At 37.7% G+C, this 18,703-nt stretch overlaps 1 protein-coding gene across 1 annotated transcript in view; it reads right to left on the bottom strand.

Moving 5' to 3' along the window:
* VPS13B (vacuolar protein sorting 13 homolog B) overlaps positions 1-18,703 on the bottom strand; it is a 795,867-nt gene that overhangs the window by 130,849 nt on the left and 646,315 nt on the right. The window contains 3 exon segments of the mRNA XM_042923372.1: positions 11,281-11,465; positions 11,755-11,962; positions 14,803-15,005. Of these exon segments, the coding sequence (XP_042779306.1) occupies positions 11,281-11,465; positions 11,755-11,962; positions 14,803-15,005 (596 nt within the window).

Here is an 18,703-nt window from a genome sequence, read left to right as displayed (position 1 = left end):
GTTTTCTTGCCTATAATAAGGGAAGAATGCTCACCTCTGCAGAGCTGATTTCAGGAGTAGATATAATCTGGATATGGTGCCTAACATAAGGAATAGTGCCTAGCACAAGACACACTCATTTCCAAAATTTTATGAATAGTCTTATCATACTGCCCACTGAGCTTAAATCTAGCAGTCATCTATGACTTCCCTTACTCCCTCCCATTAAGTGACTGTTATTAGTTGTCAAGAGCATAATTTTTTTTTCTCTACAGTGCCTCCTGTATTCACTTCTTTTTCCTCATACCCTGTCCCCACCCCGCCCCCAGCCTACAGCCTCTGTTGTCTCCTCTCTGAGACCCTTAACAGGTCTTCTCATGTTTGGTCTCTTCTTTCTACATTCTACTCTTTACCAGACTACTAAATCAATTTACCCAAAGGCTGGGACTGCCCATCGCTCTCCACTGTTTATCGAATCAAACACAATTCCATCTAAAAGGAGTCAAGGTAGCACAACACAGAAGAAAAAAATTCATACAAACCTAGCTTTGAGTCCTGGTTTTAGCTCCTTACTTGTTCTGTGATCTTTGGGAAATCATATGATTTCTCAGAACCTGAGTTACCTTAGCTGTAAAGTACAGAAGCAGAGGTGATACTACCTGCTACACAACATTATAGTGAGGATCGTGGGGACATGACACGGAAAAGCACAAGGTCTGTGCCGGGTACATACTAGGTTCACAATGAACGTGTTACTTTCCTCTTTCCCTCCACGGAAAGGACCATGGACTAAAAAACCATGTCTGCAGCTTATCACCCTTGTGCTAATCCCTTACTTATGTAACCTATGCTAGCCAGACCAGATTATTTGCCACCTCCCAGACAATAAATTCTGTCTTCTCTTACTCAATTCTGAAATTGTGCTCAGACTGATTTTTTTCTTTATATCCCCTTTCCCTTCATTTTATGCTGAAACCCTACTCAGCCGACAGGGAGCCCTTCAATTGCCATCTCCTCTGTGAAGCCTTTTCCTGTTTTTCCAGTCACATGTAAACTCTCCTTGTGGCACTTCATGGGTCTACCTTGCCTTATTTTGTGTACTTATTACCCCTCCTGAAAGACCGTAGATGCCTTGAGAGCAGAACTAGTGCCCTGTCTCTGCAGCCCACATGGCCCTAGCCCACGTCCTTGTATCTGTATTTATGGAGTTAACCTCAAAGTTTTAAAGTAGAGCTCTTTTCAATATACTCCTAGATCGTTTTTTTGTACTTTTACACCAGTACAAAGACAGAATGATTAAAAGTGTGTTCAGGGAATACTCTATTTTAGGTTCCCCCCACATTGTCCAAAAAAGGAAGCAATGCTTCTGGATGTGAAACACTTAGTAGTCGATCCAGCACTGTTACCCATCATTCAAAACCATTTATTATTGTGTCCATTGGGTACACAGGACTTTTTCTTTTCCTTTATTTCCTAAGAGTCTGGCTTTGTCTCTTACTTCCCCAAAGCCCCCAAGACTTTTTTTTTTTCTTTCTGCATTTCAACAACAATGTATCTCATATCTGGGCTTTGAGCACCCCTTCTAAGGATGATGGATAGGAGCAAAGCCTTTTGGGACACATTAGTACAGCTGCCAGTGACAGGAGGTGCTTATAAAATAAAAAGGCTCAGGATTTTGGGAACATATTTGCAGCTATAAGTGAACCGCCCAACACAGCTGAAAAGAAACACCCAAGAATATTTCCTTTTATTCTTTTAAAGCTGTACATGGAAGAGGCACATCATATTAGATTGCAAGTAACTCACAGAAGGATTCTTTTTATGTAGTGTCACCATGTGCTAATATCATAACCTTTGCCTATCAGGTACACGTGCTTTAGAATTATAGGAAGCTCGTAAAGTCAAGTTTAAAGCAGCAAAAGTCTAGTTTTTAATTTATTGGATAATATTGGGTATCACTGTTTGACTCGAAACATGTTTCCATGTAATTATGAAAAAGAAGACCAGTACAATTTTTAATGAAACTTCAGTTCTGTCTGTGGGTGAGTAGGTAAGATAGAATATTATCAGAAAACTATACACAATTAAATCCCCAATAAGCTACAGACACGAAACATCACATTGTACACTCGATTTCAAAAATAGAAAATTATTTTAGATAGGAAGCTCTCCTGCACCATTAGAACTGGGAGAGTGGAGAATCTGTGACACTGCGACATAGTCATTGTGTTATAGAGGAAACACTAACCAAGAAAGGTACTGCTTTTAAGCATTTTGGGCACAAGCAAGTATCCCCTATGTGTCAGTAAGGCATAGGAGCTTGCCTAATTGATATTTTGGGAGGATGTTAGGGGAGGACAATGAGAAGATTTAAAAAGTGACGTGAGACTCTTCTCCAGATGCAGACAGCCAGCCTTTGATGTACACAGAGAAACAGCTCTGCCAGATATCTGCAAAGGGAAAAGCTGGAAAAACCGGAGCAAAAAGGAGTAAAGTTTTTTTCTTTACTGAGGCTGTATTTCTAGAGATTTTCTGCCAGTGGTGATTCTTCCCTAACACTATAGACCATATACAACAGGCTTTCCTCTTGGACGAGCAGAATACGCTGTGCAGACCTTCAGAGTCCACCAGATTGGGAAGAAGCAGCTGTCAGTGTGAGGCCAGCACTGACCATGAGTGTGGCCAAACTAGCCAGGGTGAAACACAGGAACAGTAAGAGAAGTCTGACATACAATGGATCTCTTTTGGGGGTATCTGCAAAGTTCACAATGACCCCTAATTCACATGTTGGTCGTGGCCATAGCTGAATGAGCCAAGAGCACCTGACACCACTCTAGGTCAACCAGGAATGTAGAACTGGACTGAATGCTGGACTTGTAAATGTGACTCTGGAAATTGTGCCCTGGGAATTGTGAGGAGACTACCAGGTGGCCTGAGAAGAAGGAGAAAAGCTAGTCCGTTGAAAAGGAAGGATGAAACAAACATAGGGAAAGAAGCATAGTGAAGTGATAGTGAATAAATACTCTGCTGGGTTCCTATCTTCCATTTCTGGCCTCATCCTTCAAGAGGCTCAGCTGCCCTTGGCCTCTAGAACTCCCCACTGTATCTTGATACTAGATCCCTCTATTTTTAAGTCCAGCTTCGGTGGGGTTTGTGCTACCTGAAACCCATACAACTATAGCTTACATATTTATTACCTTGGAGGCCCTGACCATGGAGCTTTGGGAAAGTAGTGTCTCCTAGAGCAGCTATTCCCAGTCAGTGAAAGCACCCCACTAGTCACAGGCACGGCCAGCATTCCTAACAACTGTTCTGAAATTAACAGGCTATGAATACAGTCTTTCTGAGAAAGACTTTCTCAGAAGGGCTTTCTTGGTCTAACAAGGTAGGGTCCAGGTTCTTTGATCAAGTGATACGATGACGATGATAATGACGGTATCGATACCAGCTACCATTTACTGTATATTGGAATAATAATTTACTAAGCCTTTACATAAGACACTACGCTGGTGCTCTAAATATAGCATATCTACTTCTCACAACTCTTCAAGGTAGTTGGAGTGTAATTTTGTTTAGAAAGGTTTGTGACACAATGCACAATAGAGATGTCATTTGGGAAAGACCAGCCTGCTAGGAAGGCAGGTAGCCACAAGAGGGTCCTTAGCATGATGGATTCACCATGATTAAAGATCTGGCCATTGGTCTTGCAGTCTCAGAAAATTTCCACAGTGTCCTAGAGCTGACTAGACTTAGGAATGCTGAGTCATGCAACAAAGTTCACTAGAGACTGATATATAAACCAGATGCCAAGTTATTAATTTACCATGAGATGTATAACTGCCAAGCAGCCTGGATATTGATGCTGGCCTGAGCAATGTATGATACTCTCTCTGTAGACAGACTGCTCTGGGAGCCAAAGTTTTAGAAGGTTATTTGGGTGGTTAGATGATTTGAATGTTAGACACAGAGATCTGACAGCTGATACATTCATCTCCATAAAGGGGATTTAGCTACCAGGTGAACCAGACGCTTGGGCACCATTTCTTTGGATGCTGCCAGAAGATCTGCCAACAAATGCTTCTGTGACCCTCCTAGGCTTCTACAGCTGACCAGTTTTCCTTCTGAAGGAAACATTCTTCCTTTAGATATCTTAATATGCAATCCATCTTGTGTGTCTAGGAGCCCTTTTGTTTATTTAAGGTTATTTTGCACATTTTGGGTCTGAGTCACGATTTAATAGTTTGAAGTAAAAGGATAATTTTACTTTTCTTCTTTCCACATTTCTCAACAGAGTAGCTCACTCGCTATCACCAGAATGTATCATCTACAAAATTATTATCCCAATGTTTTACAAACAGGGCAAAAAACATGGGTTTTGGAGTCAGAAAGACCTGGGATAGAATTCTGGCTCTCCCATTTTAAGTCTTAGAATTGAAGTCCAGTTAATTCTTCTTGGCCTCAGTTTCCCCAGTTATAAAATGGGGATAATGTGCACCTCACAGAATAGAATGAGATTTAAGGAGGTTATTATGCAAAGCACCTAACACATTTCTGGGTGTAAAAGATAAATGATCATAACACATTGGAGCAAAAATAACCCAGATCTCAACCATTTCGATTCTCTCCTTGGTTTCCAAGTATGCAATTTTTTCATTATTCTTCCAATGTGGTTTCACTTTGATTTTTATAATCATATTAGCGTTACTTTAAAAACTAATTTCCATGACTTTTGAACTGAATAAACAAAAGCGAATTGGACGTGAGTGCACTGATTTCTTTGGCTTGCTTTTCTCCTTCTCCACCAGAAATAAACAAATGACACAGCTTGCTTTTGTCTTTTTTCTTTCTGTTATCCTTGTGAAGATATCGTTTATGGACTCTAGTCATGTTTTTTTCATGGAAGAATTCTGCACTAAATTCTGATGCTTGAAAATCCCTTTTTACTGAGAAAGGGCTATGAAATCATACAGCTTTAGTAACAAATTAATTCTTTTTGTCCCCGTTAATTCAATTTACTTTTCAGATGCCAGAATTCCCCAAGTTATAGGATTCCTCCTATATGAATGTGCGGGCTTACCTTCTTATTCAACTATTCCACCTTATGTGTTTGCGTATGCAATTATGCCCTCTATTTTCAAGTAGATGATAAACCCTGTATGAGCAGGGACAGATTTATCTCTTTATATCCTCACTGCCTATATACCCTGTAGTAACCTACGCTATATTAAGGGGACATTAAATAAGTATTTGTGGGTGAGAAATGCTATGAGGTTGGGAATACGAGTAACAGATGTTTATCTTGTCATTTCTTAATTATATTCATTTTTTTCTTTTTCTTATTTATTTATTTTTAGTTTTATTTTTTATTTTTTAAAATTTACATCCAAATTAGTTAGCATAGTGCAACAATGATTTCAGGAGTAGATTCCTTAGTACCCCCTACCCATCTAGCCCATCCCCCTCCCACAACCCCTCCAGTAACCCTCAGTTTGTTCTCCATATTTATGAGTCTCTTCTGTTTTGTCCCCCTCCCCCTTTTTATATTATTTGTGTTTCCCTTCCCTTATGTTCATCTGTTTTGTCTCTTAAAGTCCTCATATGAGTGAAGTCATATGATTTTTATCTTCTTCTAATTTCACTTAGCATAATACCCTCCAGTTCCATCCACGTAGTTGCAAATGGCAAGATTTCATTCTTTTTGATTGCCGAGTAATACTCCATTGTATATATATACCACATTGTCTTTATCCATTCATCCATCGATGGACATTTGGGCTCTTACCATCCTTTGGCTATTGTTGATAGTGCTGCTATAAACATGGGGGTGCATGTGTCCCTTCAAAACAGGACACCTGTATCCCATGGATAAATGCCTAGTAGTGCAATTGCTGGGTCGTAGGGTAGTTCTATTTTTAGTTTTTTGAGGGAGCTCCATACTATATTCATATTTTCTGAAGGTATAGATTTGAATCTAAGTATCGAATTCTTCTAGTGTAAAGTTTTGTGAACCTGTGGTAACTTTTCCTCAAGCTATTTAAACATTTTCTTTCTTTCTCCTCTGACTTGCACGCCAGGAATCTGATGTACACCATAGATGTTTCTTGCATTAAAGGAATTCCCAACTTTAGCCTTTACATCTTTCCTTTTAGTCTACATTGTACTCAATACAGAACTTAACTTCCACCATTTTACTTCTTTCACTTTGCTTCCCATCTGTGTAAATTGCTTCAGTGATCTCAATCCCCTTAGTGTTTGTCTTGAATTGTAATGCTCAAGCTTTTACTCTTAAAATCTTCAAAGAAAGATGATATTTAGTTTGGCCTATTCTCACATACCAAATGAATACACCTAAAAATTTAGTGCAACACATAAGTGAAAATAAATACGAAACAGAATGCATTACCGAGAGAAGAGAATAAGCACCATGACAGATCTGTGTGAAAATGAAAACATCCATTGTCAATTTTACTCCAAAAACGGATTAAAATTTTACAATCTGGGTATATCTGTATTTCCAAAATTGAATCCCAAGTAGGCAGTGAAAACAATAGGACGAGGAAAGGAAAACTTAGAATACATAGTGCCAGAAATTCTGATATTTAAGCTCATTTAAGATGATACAAAATTCCTTCTAGGTTGATGGCATTACTCTACCCTACAGGTTGTAATTTTATTGATACCTAAACTACTAATACTTAAAATTTCACATGATAAAAACTATGAACTGACCAGAAAATAAGCTCCCTTTGCTTTCTGTGAACATTAATTTCAGGGTCTTTATTCAGAACCTATGGTTCGTTTGATTTAATACTATAAACATGTTTTCCATATTTTTCATTACAATTACAAAATAAATTCCATAAACTCATATGGGGAGCCTGTTTATAAATCCCATTATCAATCATGGAAACATACACAAATGGACAAATCTGAGGGTTCTATCTAAGTGAACTTTATAAGGTCAGTTTTTTATGAACTAAACGATCCTCAAGGAAAAAGTCAACCAAACTTGATTTCTGTTTTTAGGCTTAAAACCAAAGAGATTAACTTATCTTTATATTTAAGAACTAGCCTCTGTCCAGGGGGCAGTGGGCTTGGCAGTATATTCAGTGATCTCACCAAGAGCCTATGTAACGTAATGACATTAGACTGTGTGTTTACCATAGATAATACCACTGAAGCATAACACAATGCATCTTGACATAATTCAGTTTGTAAAACCCAAACTCATTCAACAGCTCCATAAAATAATGACAAACAATGTAATATTTTTGAGCAATACAAAATAGGAACATGGACATTCAAACATCCATTTGATGCATCTCCACTGCAGTAGATACTATAAGGGACATAATGACAAATTTGATATGATCACTGCCATCGGAAACTACAATTTACGAGACGAGATATGAACACATAGTTAAAATGTGAAGGATAAGGTGAGAAATAGCATAAAAGTGGTGCTATGGAGTGTCACAGGACTACAGAGGAAGAGGGTACTATGTTTGGAGATGGTTTCCAGGCAAGGCTTCAAGGAGTAGAGGGCACAGTGGGTGTTTGGAAGTATAGGTAGGATTTCAAGCAGAGAAGGGAGATTCAAGTGAAGGAAGTGGTATGGAAGTCAGGCTGTCACAGATAGGTTTGGTAAATGCTGAATAGATGTCTGACTAGAAGGTAGATCACGTGTAATGGAGTGAAAGCTAAAGCTGGGTGGGGACTAGGGAGGTTATGCAGGGCCCTCAAGGTCAGTCTACTAGGGAGACTGCATCACTAAAAGGTTTTCTCAAAGAATTGATATAATCCACTTGTTCCTTTAAGAACTTAGTAGGATTGCATGAAGGAAGAAATACTGAAGGCTGGAATTCTATTTAGAAGGTTCTTTTAGTGGTCCAGGCATTTGCTTATGAGGGAGGAATGGAGGGAAAGAAATTAACATTTGTTGAAGGCTCACTATGTGTAAGGCATTTATTTGTTTTAGCTATAAAATTTCATTCAATTCTTGCAATATCTCTGAAAGGTAAATAACATTAATTTCAGTGTTCAGTCGAGGAGCTGTATCCCCAGGAGCAAGCCCAAGGTCTGGCACCGCAAGTGCTCAGGGAAAAAGCTGTCATATTGAATCAAAGCTATGATTCATGCAACATATTTTCTGTTCTCAACAGGAGCTCCAAAGAAACAAAATAGTTTGTATAGTTCTAAGATTGCAACCCCAAGAGGTATTTCTACAAATGAGGCTTACCCCAACCCTTTGGGCAAATTCTGCTCCTAGTCAGGCGAACATAAGGATCAGAGCAGCATGGCAGCAGTATGGCAACCTTCTGCCTGTCCTGCGTTATTCTTCTGTCCCAGTTATCAAATTCTACGCATTCCTTCTTACTGTTGGGATCAAACTCTCCCTTTCAACTTATAGTAGGTCAACCCTCTCTTGGTTCTTAGACCAGCATTCTCATCTTTGCACTCTGACCACATCTCAGTTCCCGTCTCTCCAACAAGATGTGAAATATGGCAGGAACCCTCTGATACCAACTCTTTGCTTGTTGCAACCTGCCAGGCTTCCTTCGTGCATTGCTTTGCTTATGTAACAAGTCCACTGTCTAGACCCTAGAACTATCCCAGATCTTCTGGACTATGCCAGCTGACTGCAAAATCATCAGCCCCTACTCGCTTTGGTCTAGCTTGGTCTAGCCTATGCTTATACCTGATAAAAAAAAAAACAAAAAAACTTTTGACAATTATCATCATGGTAGTAATTAGTAGTATTCACACTTAAATAGCACACACTATGTGTCAGGCATTATTCTATGTGTCTTTCAAACATTAATTCCTCTAATCATCTCATTACCAATAGCCTCATTTTATTGATGGAAAAAAAGCAAAACAAAAAACCTGAGGCTGAGGGATTAAGTTACTTGTCGAAGGTGACATAGTGTGCAAGTGGCAGCGTCAGAATTTGAACCCAGGCATTCTGGCTAGAGTTCATCCTCTGAACCATAATGCCTCTCTACTGTCAGTGCGAAGATAAGGAACATGTCATCGGTGAATGTACTTACTATCTCACATGCCTTATGCAATACAACTGGCACAATACTACCACCGATAGTTAATGTATTAACATGTAGTTATAACTATGAACCCTAAAAGCAGTTAGAGAGAAGCCCTTACATGATGCAAAACTTTTCATTTTGATCGAAAATACTAAAGATGTTCTGCATCTGGATGATTCTCATAAGACAGGAGTATTCAAAGATATTGCTATTGGGGGTGCCTGGGTGGCTCAGTTGGTTCAGTGTGTGACTTCGGCTCAGGTCATGATCTCACGGTCCATGGGTTCGAGCCCTGCGTTGGGCTCTGTGCTGACAGCTCAGAGCCTGGAGCCTGCTTTGGATTCTGTGTCTCCTTCTCTCTCTGTGCCCCCCGACCCCGCCCTGGTCATGCTTTGTCTCTCTCGGTCTCAGAAATAAATAAACATTAAAAAAATTATAAAAAAAAGATACTGCTATTTTACTTAGCAAAAATAATCCAAGAATGCTGGTAGAGAAGATAATCATGAATATGATCTTAATACGAGAGGAAACAAATTTAAGAATTTAAAGAATCAAAGTAGAGTTGCTAAGAGAGATTTTAAAAATTCTCATCATAAGAAAAAGAGTCAAAGTAGAGACTGTTGACATCTTAGCAAATCAGATAGTTTTGAACACTCAAGTTCATTTGACAAAATGATTAACACATTTTATTGTTACCAAATCAGAAGATGAATATCTGACTAAATATATTATAATCAGGAATTTAAACAAGAATTAAATAAGCATATGTTAATGTTAATACGCTAACATGCCATCATGTTAATAATGAATCTTGAATTTTTCCTATTTGTTAAGTATAGATTAGTCATTAAAAAAAAATTGGTGAATATCTCTGTGTACCAAGGGCTGGATAAAAGTGATGAAGAAATACAAGAAGCTTATTTTCTAATGGTGGAGAGAGAAAGACCATGAGCAAGTAAATAAATAAATGCATACAATAATTCTAAATAGCAGTAAGAGCTATGAGGAAAGTAAAACAAGGTAATGTAATTTAGAATAAAGAAGTGTGAACCAGCCACAATAAGACATTTGAGCTGGTACCTGACTAACAAAGTTGGGGAACAGAGCAACAGCAATGACTCTCAGGTGGTATGCTCAAAGAGAAAAAAGAGGCCAGTATGGCTGGAGCACAGTGAGAAATGGGGAGTCTAGTATGAGACCAAGTCAGAGAGGTGGACAGGGCACAGATCAGAGGTCCTTACAGGTTATAGCAAGATGGTTCAATTTTGTTCTAAGAAGCAGAGGAAGGCACCAACAGGTTTAGGGGACTGATGTGACCTGATCTACATTTTAAAAAGATCACTTTAGCTGCTGTATGGAAAATGCATTACAGGGAGTCAAGAATGGAATCATTGAGACCAATTAGGAAGCTACTGTAGCAAGGAACAGAAAGGTGGTAGCCTGGACTAGAGTTGTACCAGTAAAAAGAGAGAAGTAGATGGAATAGGGACCTATTTTGGAGGCAGAACTGAAAGGACTTGTTGATGAATTAGATGTGGGGAGTGAAGGAAATAGACTCACTGCTCTGAGTAGACGGTTGTGTGATCTAGTAACAGGTGGAAAACTAAGAGGAAAACAAATTTTTGGAGAAATGCTGATCTGTAGGATATTAATAAGTAGAATGATAATGTAGTGATATCCACAGTGACATTTATATTAAACTTAGAGAACTGACAAGCAACAAATTTTCACAAAATCATATGGAATAGGATCACTGGTTAGACGGTTTTCCTACCAGCCTACCTGAAACCTAAGACTAGCTCTGGAAATGAAGATGAAAACTGAGTCATCCATTCTGGCCTTATGTGGACATATTTTATTTCATAAAGCAGTTCTAGAAATGCTTAAGACTGTGAGCACACAGTAGGTATTTAAAAAATGTGTGTTGAACTGAATGACACCTGTCCTGTTACAGTTAGACTATGTAACATAACCTACCTACAAAAGGGCTAAAAGTGGAATTGAGAGCTCCCAAAATTGGCATGTATCATAAATCTGAATTACATTATTCCCTATTTTAAAATTTCTAAAATTTCTAAATCTATATGTGTACATATATATGTGTGTATATGTATGTACATACGTACATACATACATATATTGTGTATTTCCCTGATGCTACTGATGGAAAAAATAGGTATGCTCTAATCTTTTTTTCCTAGTACCTAATCAGTACTTTTCCACTGCTTTTATTTAAAAATGAATAGTCACAACCCACCTGTAGCATATCGCCAAGGTCTGCTGTGCTAATATCTGGATCCTCTGTGGTGTTGAAGGGCACGGGAGTTATCCGTACAAGGGTGAGCACTCTAGGTTCCGGATATCTCCATAACATCATCCCCGGGCTATCTTCGGTTTCATTGTAAAACAAGACTTCATAGACACCAGGCATTTTTAAAGGTTCTGTTAAGTGAAAAGATAATTATTTGTATGCTTTTGGAAGGGAACACGTGGATTTCTTACAGAAAGAGAAAATTAGGAAGATACAAGAATATAAAAGGCTGGTTGATCAGTTTTACATTTTTATGTGGTTTGAGACAGGAACAAATTAAGAATTTTCCCTTAAGAGAATGAGTGGTAATGTACTGTTCTTGTACTGCAGGTATTAATGTACTTTTCCAGTGATCTTGATGTGTTACTCAGTGAATGTGCAGTTAAAACTCTCCCTCATAATGAAGCTGTTGCTACTTACCAGCATCTCGTATATACTGGAATAGGCCTGTCCGTAGGTCATCTGAACTCTGTTCACTTTTAAACATCTGGTTCTTTTCTATAGGAGAGGGCATTTGTGGCACTGCTTCAGGAACGTGCACTGCAATATTTCGCTCCTCGTGAAGGTATCCGTTGAGTAATTCATGTAGAAGAACTAAACAATTCAAATGTTCTTGACCCCAGAAAACCTTTAAAAATCATATGAAAAAATTAGTGGCTTTTAAATACAAACATTTCCTGAGGATAATTAGGCACAATCATACTTGAATTAATGCGGGACGTCATTATGCTCAATTTAATTATTGACAATAACTAAACTATAATTTCTAAGAAGTCATTGACCTACAGGATGAAATTCTATTACCTGAGTAAATATATAAAAACAAGAAATCAATTACATCATATATTGTGTGAATATCCATCAATTTTCAATGCTGAATTACCAAAGAAACTATGTTAATGCAAGGTCATTTTTATGAGTTAACTTAGCTAAGAGAGAAAACAGTATCTATTGCGGTCCGAGAGAAGGCACTGAAGATCTAGGCCGAAATGTTAATAAAGTAATAATAAAAACCTTGTGGAATAGCTTCCTACATTTTGTCATGAGATTAAATAAACACATCTTAATTAGAGGGTTCCTTTCTTTGCAGTTTTACTTGTCAGAGAAAAAGAGAGGGAAGGTGCTCAGTGCACCTGAACTCAGAAGGCTCCCAACTTCTGTGTTTACTGAGAATGTGCCAACATATAGTATTCCACAACCCCTGAGAATTAACCATATAGGAGGTAGAGTAGAGTTTTAGAACAAAGGCCTTGGTGTTTCCTGTAATAAAGAGGATGAAATTCTCTTTTTCTGCATGTGAAGAGTATTAGTATATAACAGAAGTGTGACCAGTGGGTAGCAGTGATTAATGTCAGAGGACTCAAAATGTCAACACTGTTCTATTTTTCTGAAGATATTAGATAAAGGCAATACAACCATTATTTCTAAGAGAACCAATTTAACATGAAAAAATATATAAAGTAGGAAAAAAATAACCCTATACCTGTGGGTAAGTGTCCTAAGTTTAGGTCCTGCTTTCTGGAATTAAGGCATCAGAAATGAAGGCAAGAGATATGATACTAAGTCTACTTTTGTTCTTATCAATGTTAGTTTTATTGGATACTGAAAAATAGAAATAAGTGGAAAGTCGAGCTGGGGAACTGAACACTACACTCTAGGCTTTAAATTGTTGAGAGAGCAACTTTCTAATGTAGAGATGATATACTATATTTTTGTCTTATTGTTGATTTTAATGTGGAGTTACTTTGCTGTCTTGGGAAAATGACAATATAGTTAATATTGTTATTAACTTATGTTAATACATGCTTATTGTTAAATACATGAAGGTTTCTGATGGATGCCCAAAATCTCCAGAGCAATACTAAGCAAAAAGCTATTAGGATCTTTCCACATCTAGCTCCATGTCAGTAAGAAAACTGGTGAAAGAGTTGAGGCAATACAACTTTTAGATGAAAACAAGAAGTTCATATATAATATGTCTCCATTATTAACAAATTAGTCATTTCCATTTTCTGTAATTATGGATTTCTCAAGATATTTGGATTTATGTCAAACTCAGGGGACATGAAATCGTATAAAGAATACATTCACGGGGCGCCTGGGTGGCTCAGTTGGTTGGGCGTCCGACTTCGGCTCAGGTCATGATCTCACAGTCCGTGAGTTCAAGCCCCGCGTCAGGCTCTGTGCTGACTGCTCAGAGCCTGGAGCCTGTTTCAGATTCTGTGTCTTCCTCTCTCTCTGACCCTCCCCCATTCATGCTCTGTCTCTCTCTGTCTCAAAAATAAATAAACATTAAAAAAAAAAAAAAAAAAAAAGAATACATTCACATCTAACCAAATAGAAAGTTACCAAGGAATGAGTTGAATACCCTCACACAGGCCATACGTGGCTGTAAATCAAATGCTTAAAAAACTGCAATTGAATGTATGTCAAGTATTAATCATCAGGTGTTTATAATATCTAAGGAACCTGATTAGCAAATGGTTCTTACATATTGCTGATGACACTGTGCTGGAAACTAGTTGACTCTTTTGTTAATTAGAAAAGTCTATAATCAGAAAAAGTTTAATGGCCCAGCAATTCTACTCCTAGTAACATATCCAACAGAAACGAAAACATATGTTCACACAAAAACTTGTACACAAATGTTCCTAGCAGCATCATTCATAACAATAGCCTGAAGTGGAAAGAACGCAAATATCCATCAGCTGATGAATGGATAAATAAAATGTGGTATGTCCATAAAATGGAATGTTATTTGGTCCATAAAAAGGAATGGAGTACTGGTACCTGCTACGATATGGATGAACCTTGAAAACACTATGCTAAGTGAAAGAAGCCAGTCACAAATGATCACATATTGTCTGACTCCACTTACATGAATTGTCTAGAACAGTCAGATACGTAGACACAGAAAATGGATTAGTAGTCTAGACCTAGAGAGGAGATTAGAGGGTAATGGGGAATGAATGCTAATGGGTACAGGGCTGCGAGGGTGTGTGTGTGTGTAAAAATGTTTTACCATGGATTGTAGTGATGATCACACACCTTTGGGAATATGCTAGAAAAACACTGAATCATACACTCTAATTAGGTGAATTGTATGGTATGTGAGTTGTATCTCAATAAAGCTGTTAAAAAACCTTAATGAGAAATCAATCTGATAATACTCTTCTTCACCATACGAAAATTTAGTGTAACAGTTCAAAAAATGAACAAAGGTGGGGACGCCTGGTTGGCCCAGACTGCTGGCTCAGTCTGTTAAGCGTCCAACTCTTAATTCTGGCTCAGGTCATGACCTCACGGTTCTAAGATCTAGCCCTGCACAGGGCTTGCTTAAGATTCTCTCTCCCTCTTCCCCTTTCCCCCACTTACATGCGTTCTCTCTCAAAACAAAAACAAAAACAAAACAAATGAACAAAGGCTAGTTGAAAACTTAGGAGGAAAATGTGGCCAATCCCCACAGACCTGTAGCAGACCTCCTCTTAAATCAATGGATATTTTTGGTGTGGACTGTTCTGGGCCTGGATTGCCACTGTGTTTACACCATTTAGCTTCCAGATTGACAGTAGCACAGCATGGTCCTATCAGAATCCGATTTCTTTCTCTGAGACTTGTTTTAAGCAGAAAATCATTTATGCTGAGTAGAAATGATGACCCAAGAATTACACCTAGAGAAAACAAGAGAGGGGTATATATTATAATTATTCCTTGTCAAAAAAATATGTTTGAGCAAGAACTATCTACATTTTTAAAGAGCTTTCCTTCATCCTTTGTCAAAGTCTTCTTTTTCAGTTGGCCTCTCCCCACATTTTTATACCACTTATACAGAATTCTAGTTATGAAGCAGGTATACCTCATTCACATTCCTAACAAAAAGATATTTGCCAAAACATTATGACTTTTTCCATGTGTGAGCATTTTAAGTTTTATGAGTAGAGACATTTTCATTAAATTGTTCAAGTTTTTCAAACAACTACATTAAGAATAAGAACAGCTGCTTCATTGGTCTATTGTTAACACGATGGGAAAGGGCAATTTTCTGTGATTTCTTACAGTAATAGAGTATAGTATATTACTTTGCTAGACACTCAAGCTTTTGACTGGCCCATGTTAAAATTCAAAACAATCAAGATATATAACATGTGTTTTCTAAAAATTTTAGTTTAATCCAAACTTCACACATCATAACCACTTGAAGTTTACAAAGTCTTAAAAACAGATAGTGGCAGGTTAGATTTATGAGAAAAACTATATGCTATAGTTCAAAGTCAATAGACTCAGAAAAAGAATACACTTTAAAATGTAGGTTTTCTTTTGAACTTAAACTAGAAGTGTAGATCAAAACCTTTTCATAAAACCAATGGCACACTTTAAGATATTTGGATGCAAAGTTAGAGTGGTGGGTTAACTTTCCCCCAAGGAGCTCATATTCTGAATTGTCATTGTGAATATTGAATTTCACCAGACCACGTTTGTAATGCCCATGGCTTATTTTTCTAATGATATTTGATCCTTAAAAGAGATGAAAGATTAAAAAACACCTTCGGCCCACAGTATACACGTTTCAAAGTACAGTGCCCACATTGACTTTCCAATTCTGTGGAGACTTGAAAACTTCATATAGGTTGTATGCTCCTACTGCAGAAATAAGATACAGAACTTCTAATCTTCCATGGAAGACATCACACCCACATAAGTTAGGGCTAAAACTTTTGTTAACAATTAGGATGGTAAAAGTCAATTTCTTAAATTTTTCCACTATATTCTGGCACTAAGACTTCCATTTCATTGACACAATTTTCTTGATTCACTGCTACACCTCACTTAAAGAAAAAATGACACAGAAAATTAAAAAAAAAAAAAAGAAAGAAAAAAGAAACAGGCCCCCAAATACCCAAGAATCAAAAATCATCTCCATTGATGGGAGTTTAGAACTCATGTCGTAACTTCCTGACATTTGCTGAAATATTTACTTAACAGTAAATATCTGCTAAATGAAACATACCAATTTATTACTGAGAAATTTGTCATAACGGGATTATGAAAGTATAGGCTTGATTCAGTACAATCATCTGGCAAATAGTATTAAGGGAATGCCAGAATTACATTTCTCTTTATTCCCAAATATATGTATCTCCATTCTGCCCTAGAGTGAAATATCCAATTATCTCACAGTAATCTTAATGTGAATATTCTATTGGTTCCTCATACACAAAATGTTTAATTCCAAAGGCCTTCTAAGTTGCTTATCTTATTGAATGTTTCTCATTGCCTTGTCAGACCCCCAGATTAAAAAAATCTCAGGGTCCACTTTGGGGGCTCTTGTTCTCTTATCTCAAGACTTAATTTCTATATCATTCTAATCCATCTCCATTATTTTAAAACATCTAGGAAGAGAGACTTTGGTAAGCTAAGTGATTAACAGGGAAGACCACATCATATTCAAGCTCCGGTACACTGACCATCCCGGAGGCAAAGACCATCGTACTCAGTATAGTGCTGGGAACAACAGTAGCTCTTCAGGATATACCCCACCAAACTGAGTTGTCAGTTTACAATCTGATCCTACTTTCATCTGTCTCAACATATTTCTTAATTGACAGACAAAACAGAAAAGTGCCGAAATTTCTGCCATTCTTCATTTTGCATCACTGTGTCCTAGAATAATAAGGCCGAGTGGAGGAAGCCTTAGAAGCCATCCATTCCAGGGGCGCCTGGGTGGCTCACTCACTTGGGTGTCCAACTTTGGCTCAGGTCATGATCTCACAGTTTGTGAGTTCAAGCCCTGCATCGGGCTCTGTGCTGACAGCTCAGAGCCTGGAGCTTGCTTCGGATTCTGTGTCTCCCTCTCTCTGCACCTCCCCTGCTCATACTCTGTCTGTCTCTCAAAAATAAATAAACATTAAAAAAAAGAAACCATCCATTCCAAGTCCCCCTCCTCTAAAAGAAATCACACAAAACTTTTTATTTTGAAGTGATGTTAGAATCACCTAAAAGTTGCAAAAATATAGAGTTCCCATATACTCCTCATCCAGCTGTGTAACCATAGCAGAAATACTGAAATCAGGAAATGAACACTGATATCATACTATTAAGTAATCTACAGATCTTATGTAAATTTTCCCATTTTCCTCACTAATGTCCTTTTTATGGCTCAGGATGCCAACTAAGATCCCCACTGAATTTAGCTGCCAAGTCTCCTTAGTCTCCTTTAATCTGTGACCGATCCTCCAGCCTTCTTTGTCTTTAATGACCCTGATGCTCTTGAATAGCCCAGGCCAATTACTTGCAGAATGTCTCTCAATTTGAGTTTATGTGATGTTTTCTCATTAGAATTAAGTTATGTTTTTGGCAAGAATCCCAGAGAAGTGATGCCCTTCTCAGTGTAACATATTGGAGTGATGTTGATGTTTTACTATTGGCAATATTAACTCTGATCACATGGCTAAAGTGGTGTCTGCCAGGTTTTGTCACTGTAATGTTGCTATTTTTCCATTTGAAAATAACAAATATCTTGGGGAGATACAGGAAGACCATGAATGTATCCTCTTTTACATCAAACTTTTACCCACTCATGTTTTAGCATCCATTGATGGCTCTTACATGCAATGATTATTACTGTGGTATGTGATAATGTTGATTTCCAATTTTTCTTATTCTTCTACATTTCTTAATTAGCATTCTGTGGTAAAAAGAACTGTCCCTTCTACCCCATTTATTAATTCAATTATTTATTTGTATGCGTATGGACTCATAGGTATTTATTTTATGTTATGAGTTATAATCAAATACTATCATTTACTTTGTTGCCTAAATTGAACCAGCTTTGGGCACTGAGAACTCCTTCAAGTTGGGTCTTGTGTCCTTTTGATACACTCCCATCATTTTTTGAGAGCTTTTTAATTTTCTGGCCATCTATGATGTTTTAGGCTTATCTTATATTTTTCCTATCTCATCTCTGGCAACCTCCATTTCTCCAAAGAGCCTGGGTTTCTTTTGCTGAAGAATGGTATCTAGAAAACAAAATCTGGGTGGTAGGTATGCTCATTGCTACTAGGGTATCACTGCTTCCAGGCTGTCTGAGCAGAGAGGGCTAAGAAGCGTGTGTGTGTGTGTGTGTGTGTGTGTGTGTGTGTGTGTGTGTGTATCAGCCATGTTTACACACACATATCTATTTTTCTGTATCTATCTATCCACCAGAAAATATATTAAAAATCATGAATTCACATTGATACCTCTGGTTCTAATCCAGCACCACAGAGTGGTTTCTAGCCTTCTTCCTTTGCTTATTTGTACCTCTTTCTATGAGAGTGAAAAACCTGCCAAGTACCTCTTCTACTATGTTATTTCTAATCATTCCTAAAAT

Source organism: Panthera leo, chromosome F2 (assembly GCF_018350215.1).
Source record: "Panthera leo isolate Ple1 chromosome F2, P.leo_Ple1_pat1.1, whole genome shotgun sequence".
NCBI lineage: Eukaryota > Metazoa > Chordata > Mammalia > Carnivora > Felidae > Panthera > Panthera leo.
The sequence above is the reverse complement of the archived record's forward strand: the minus strand, read 5'-3'. Positions and strand labels throughout refer to the sequence as shown.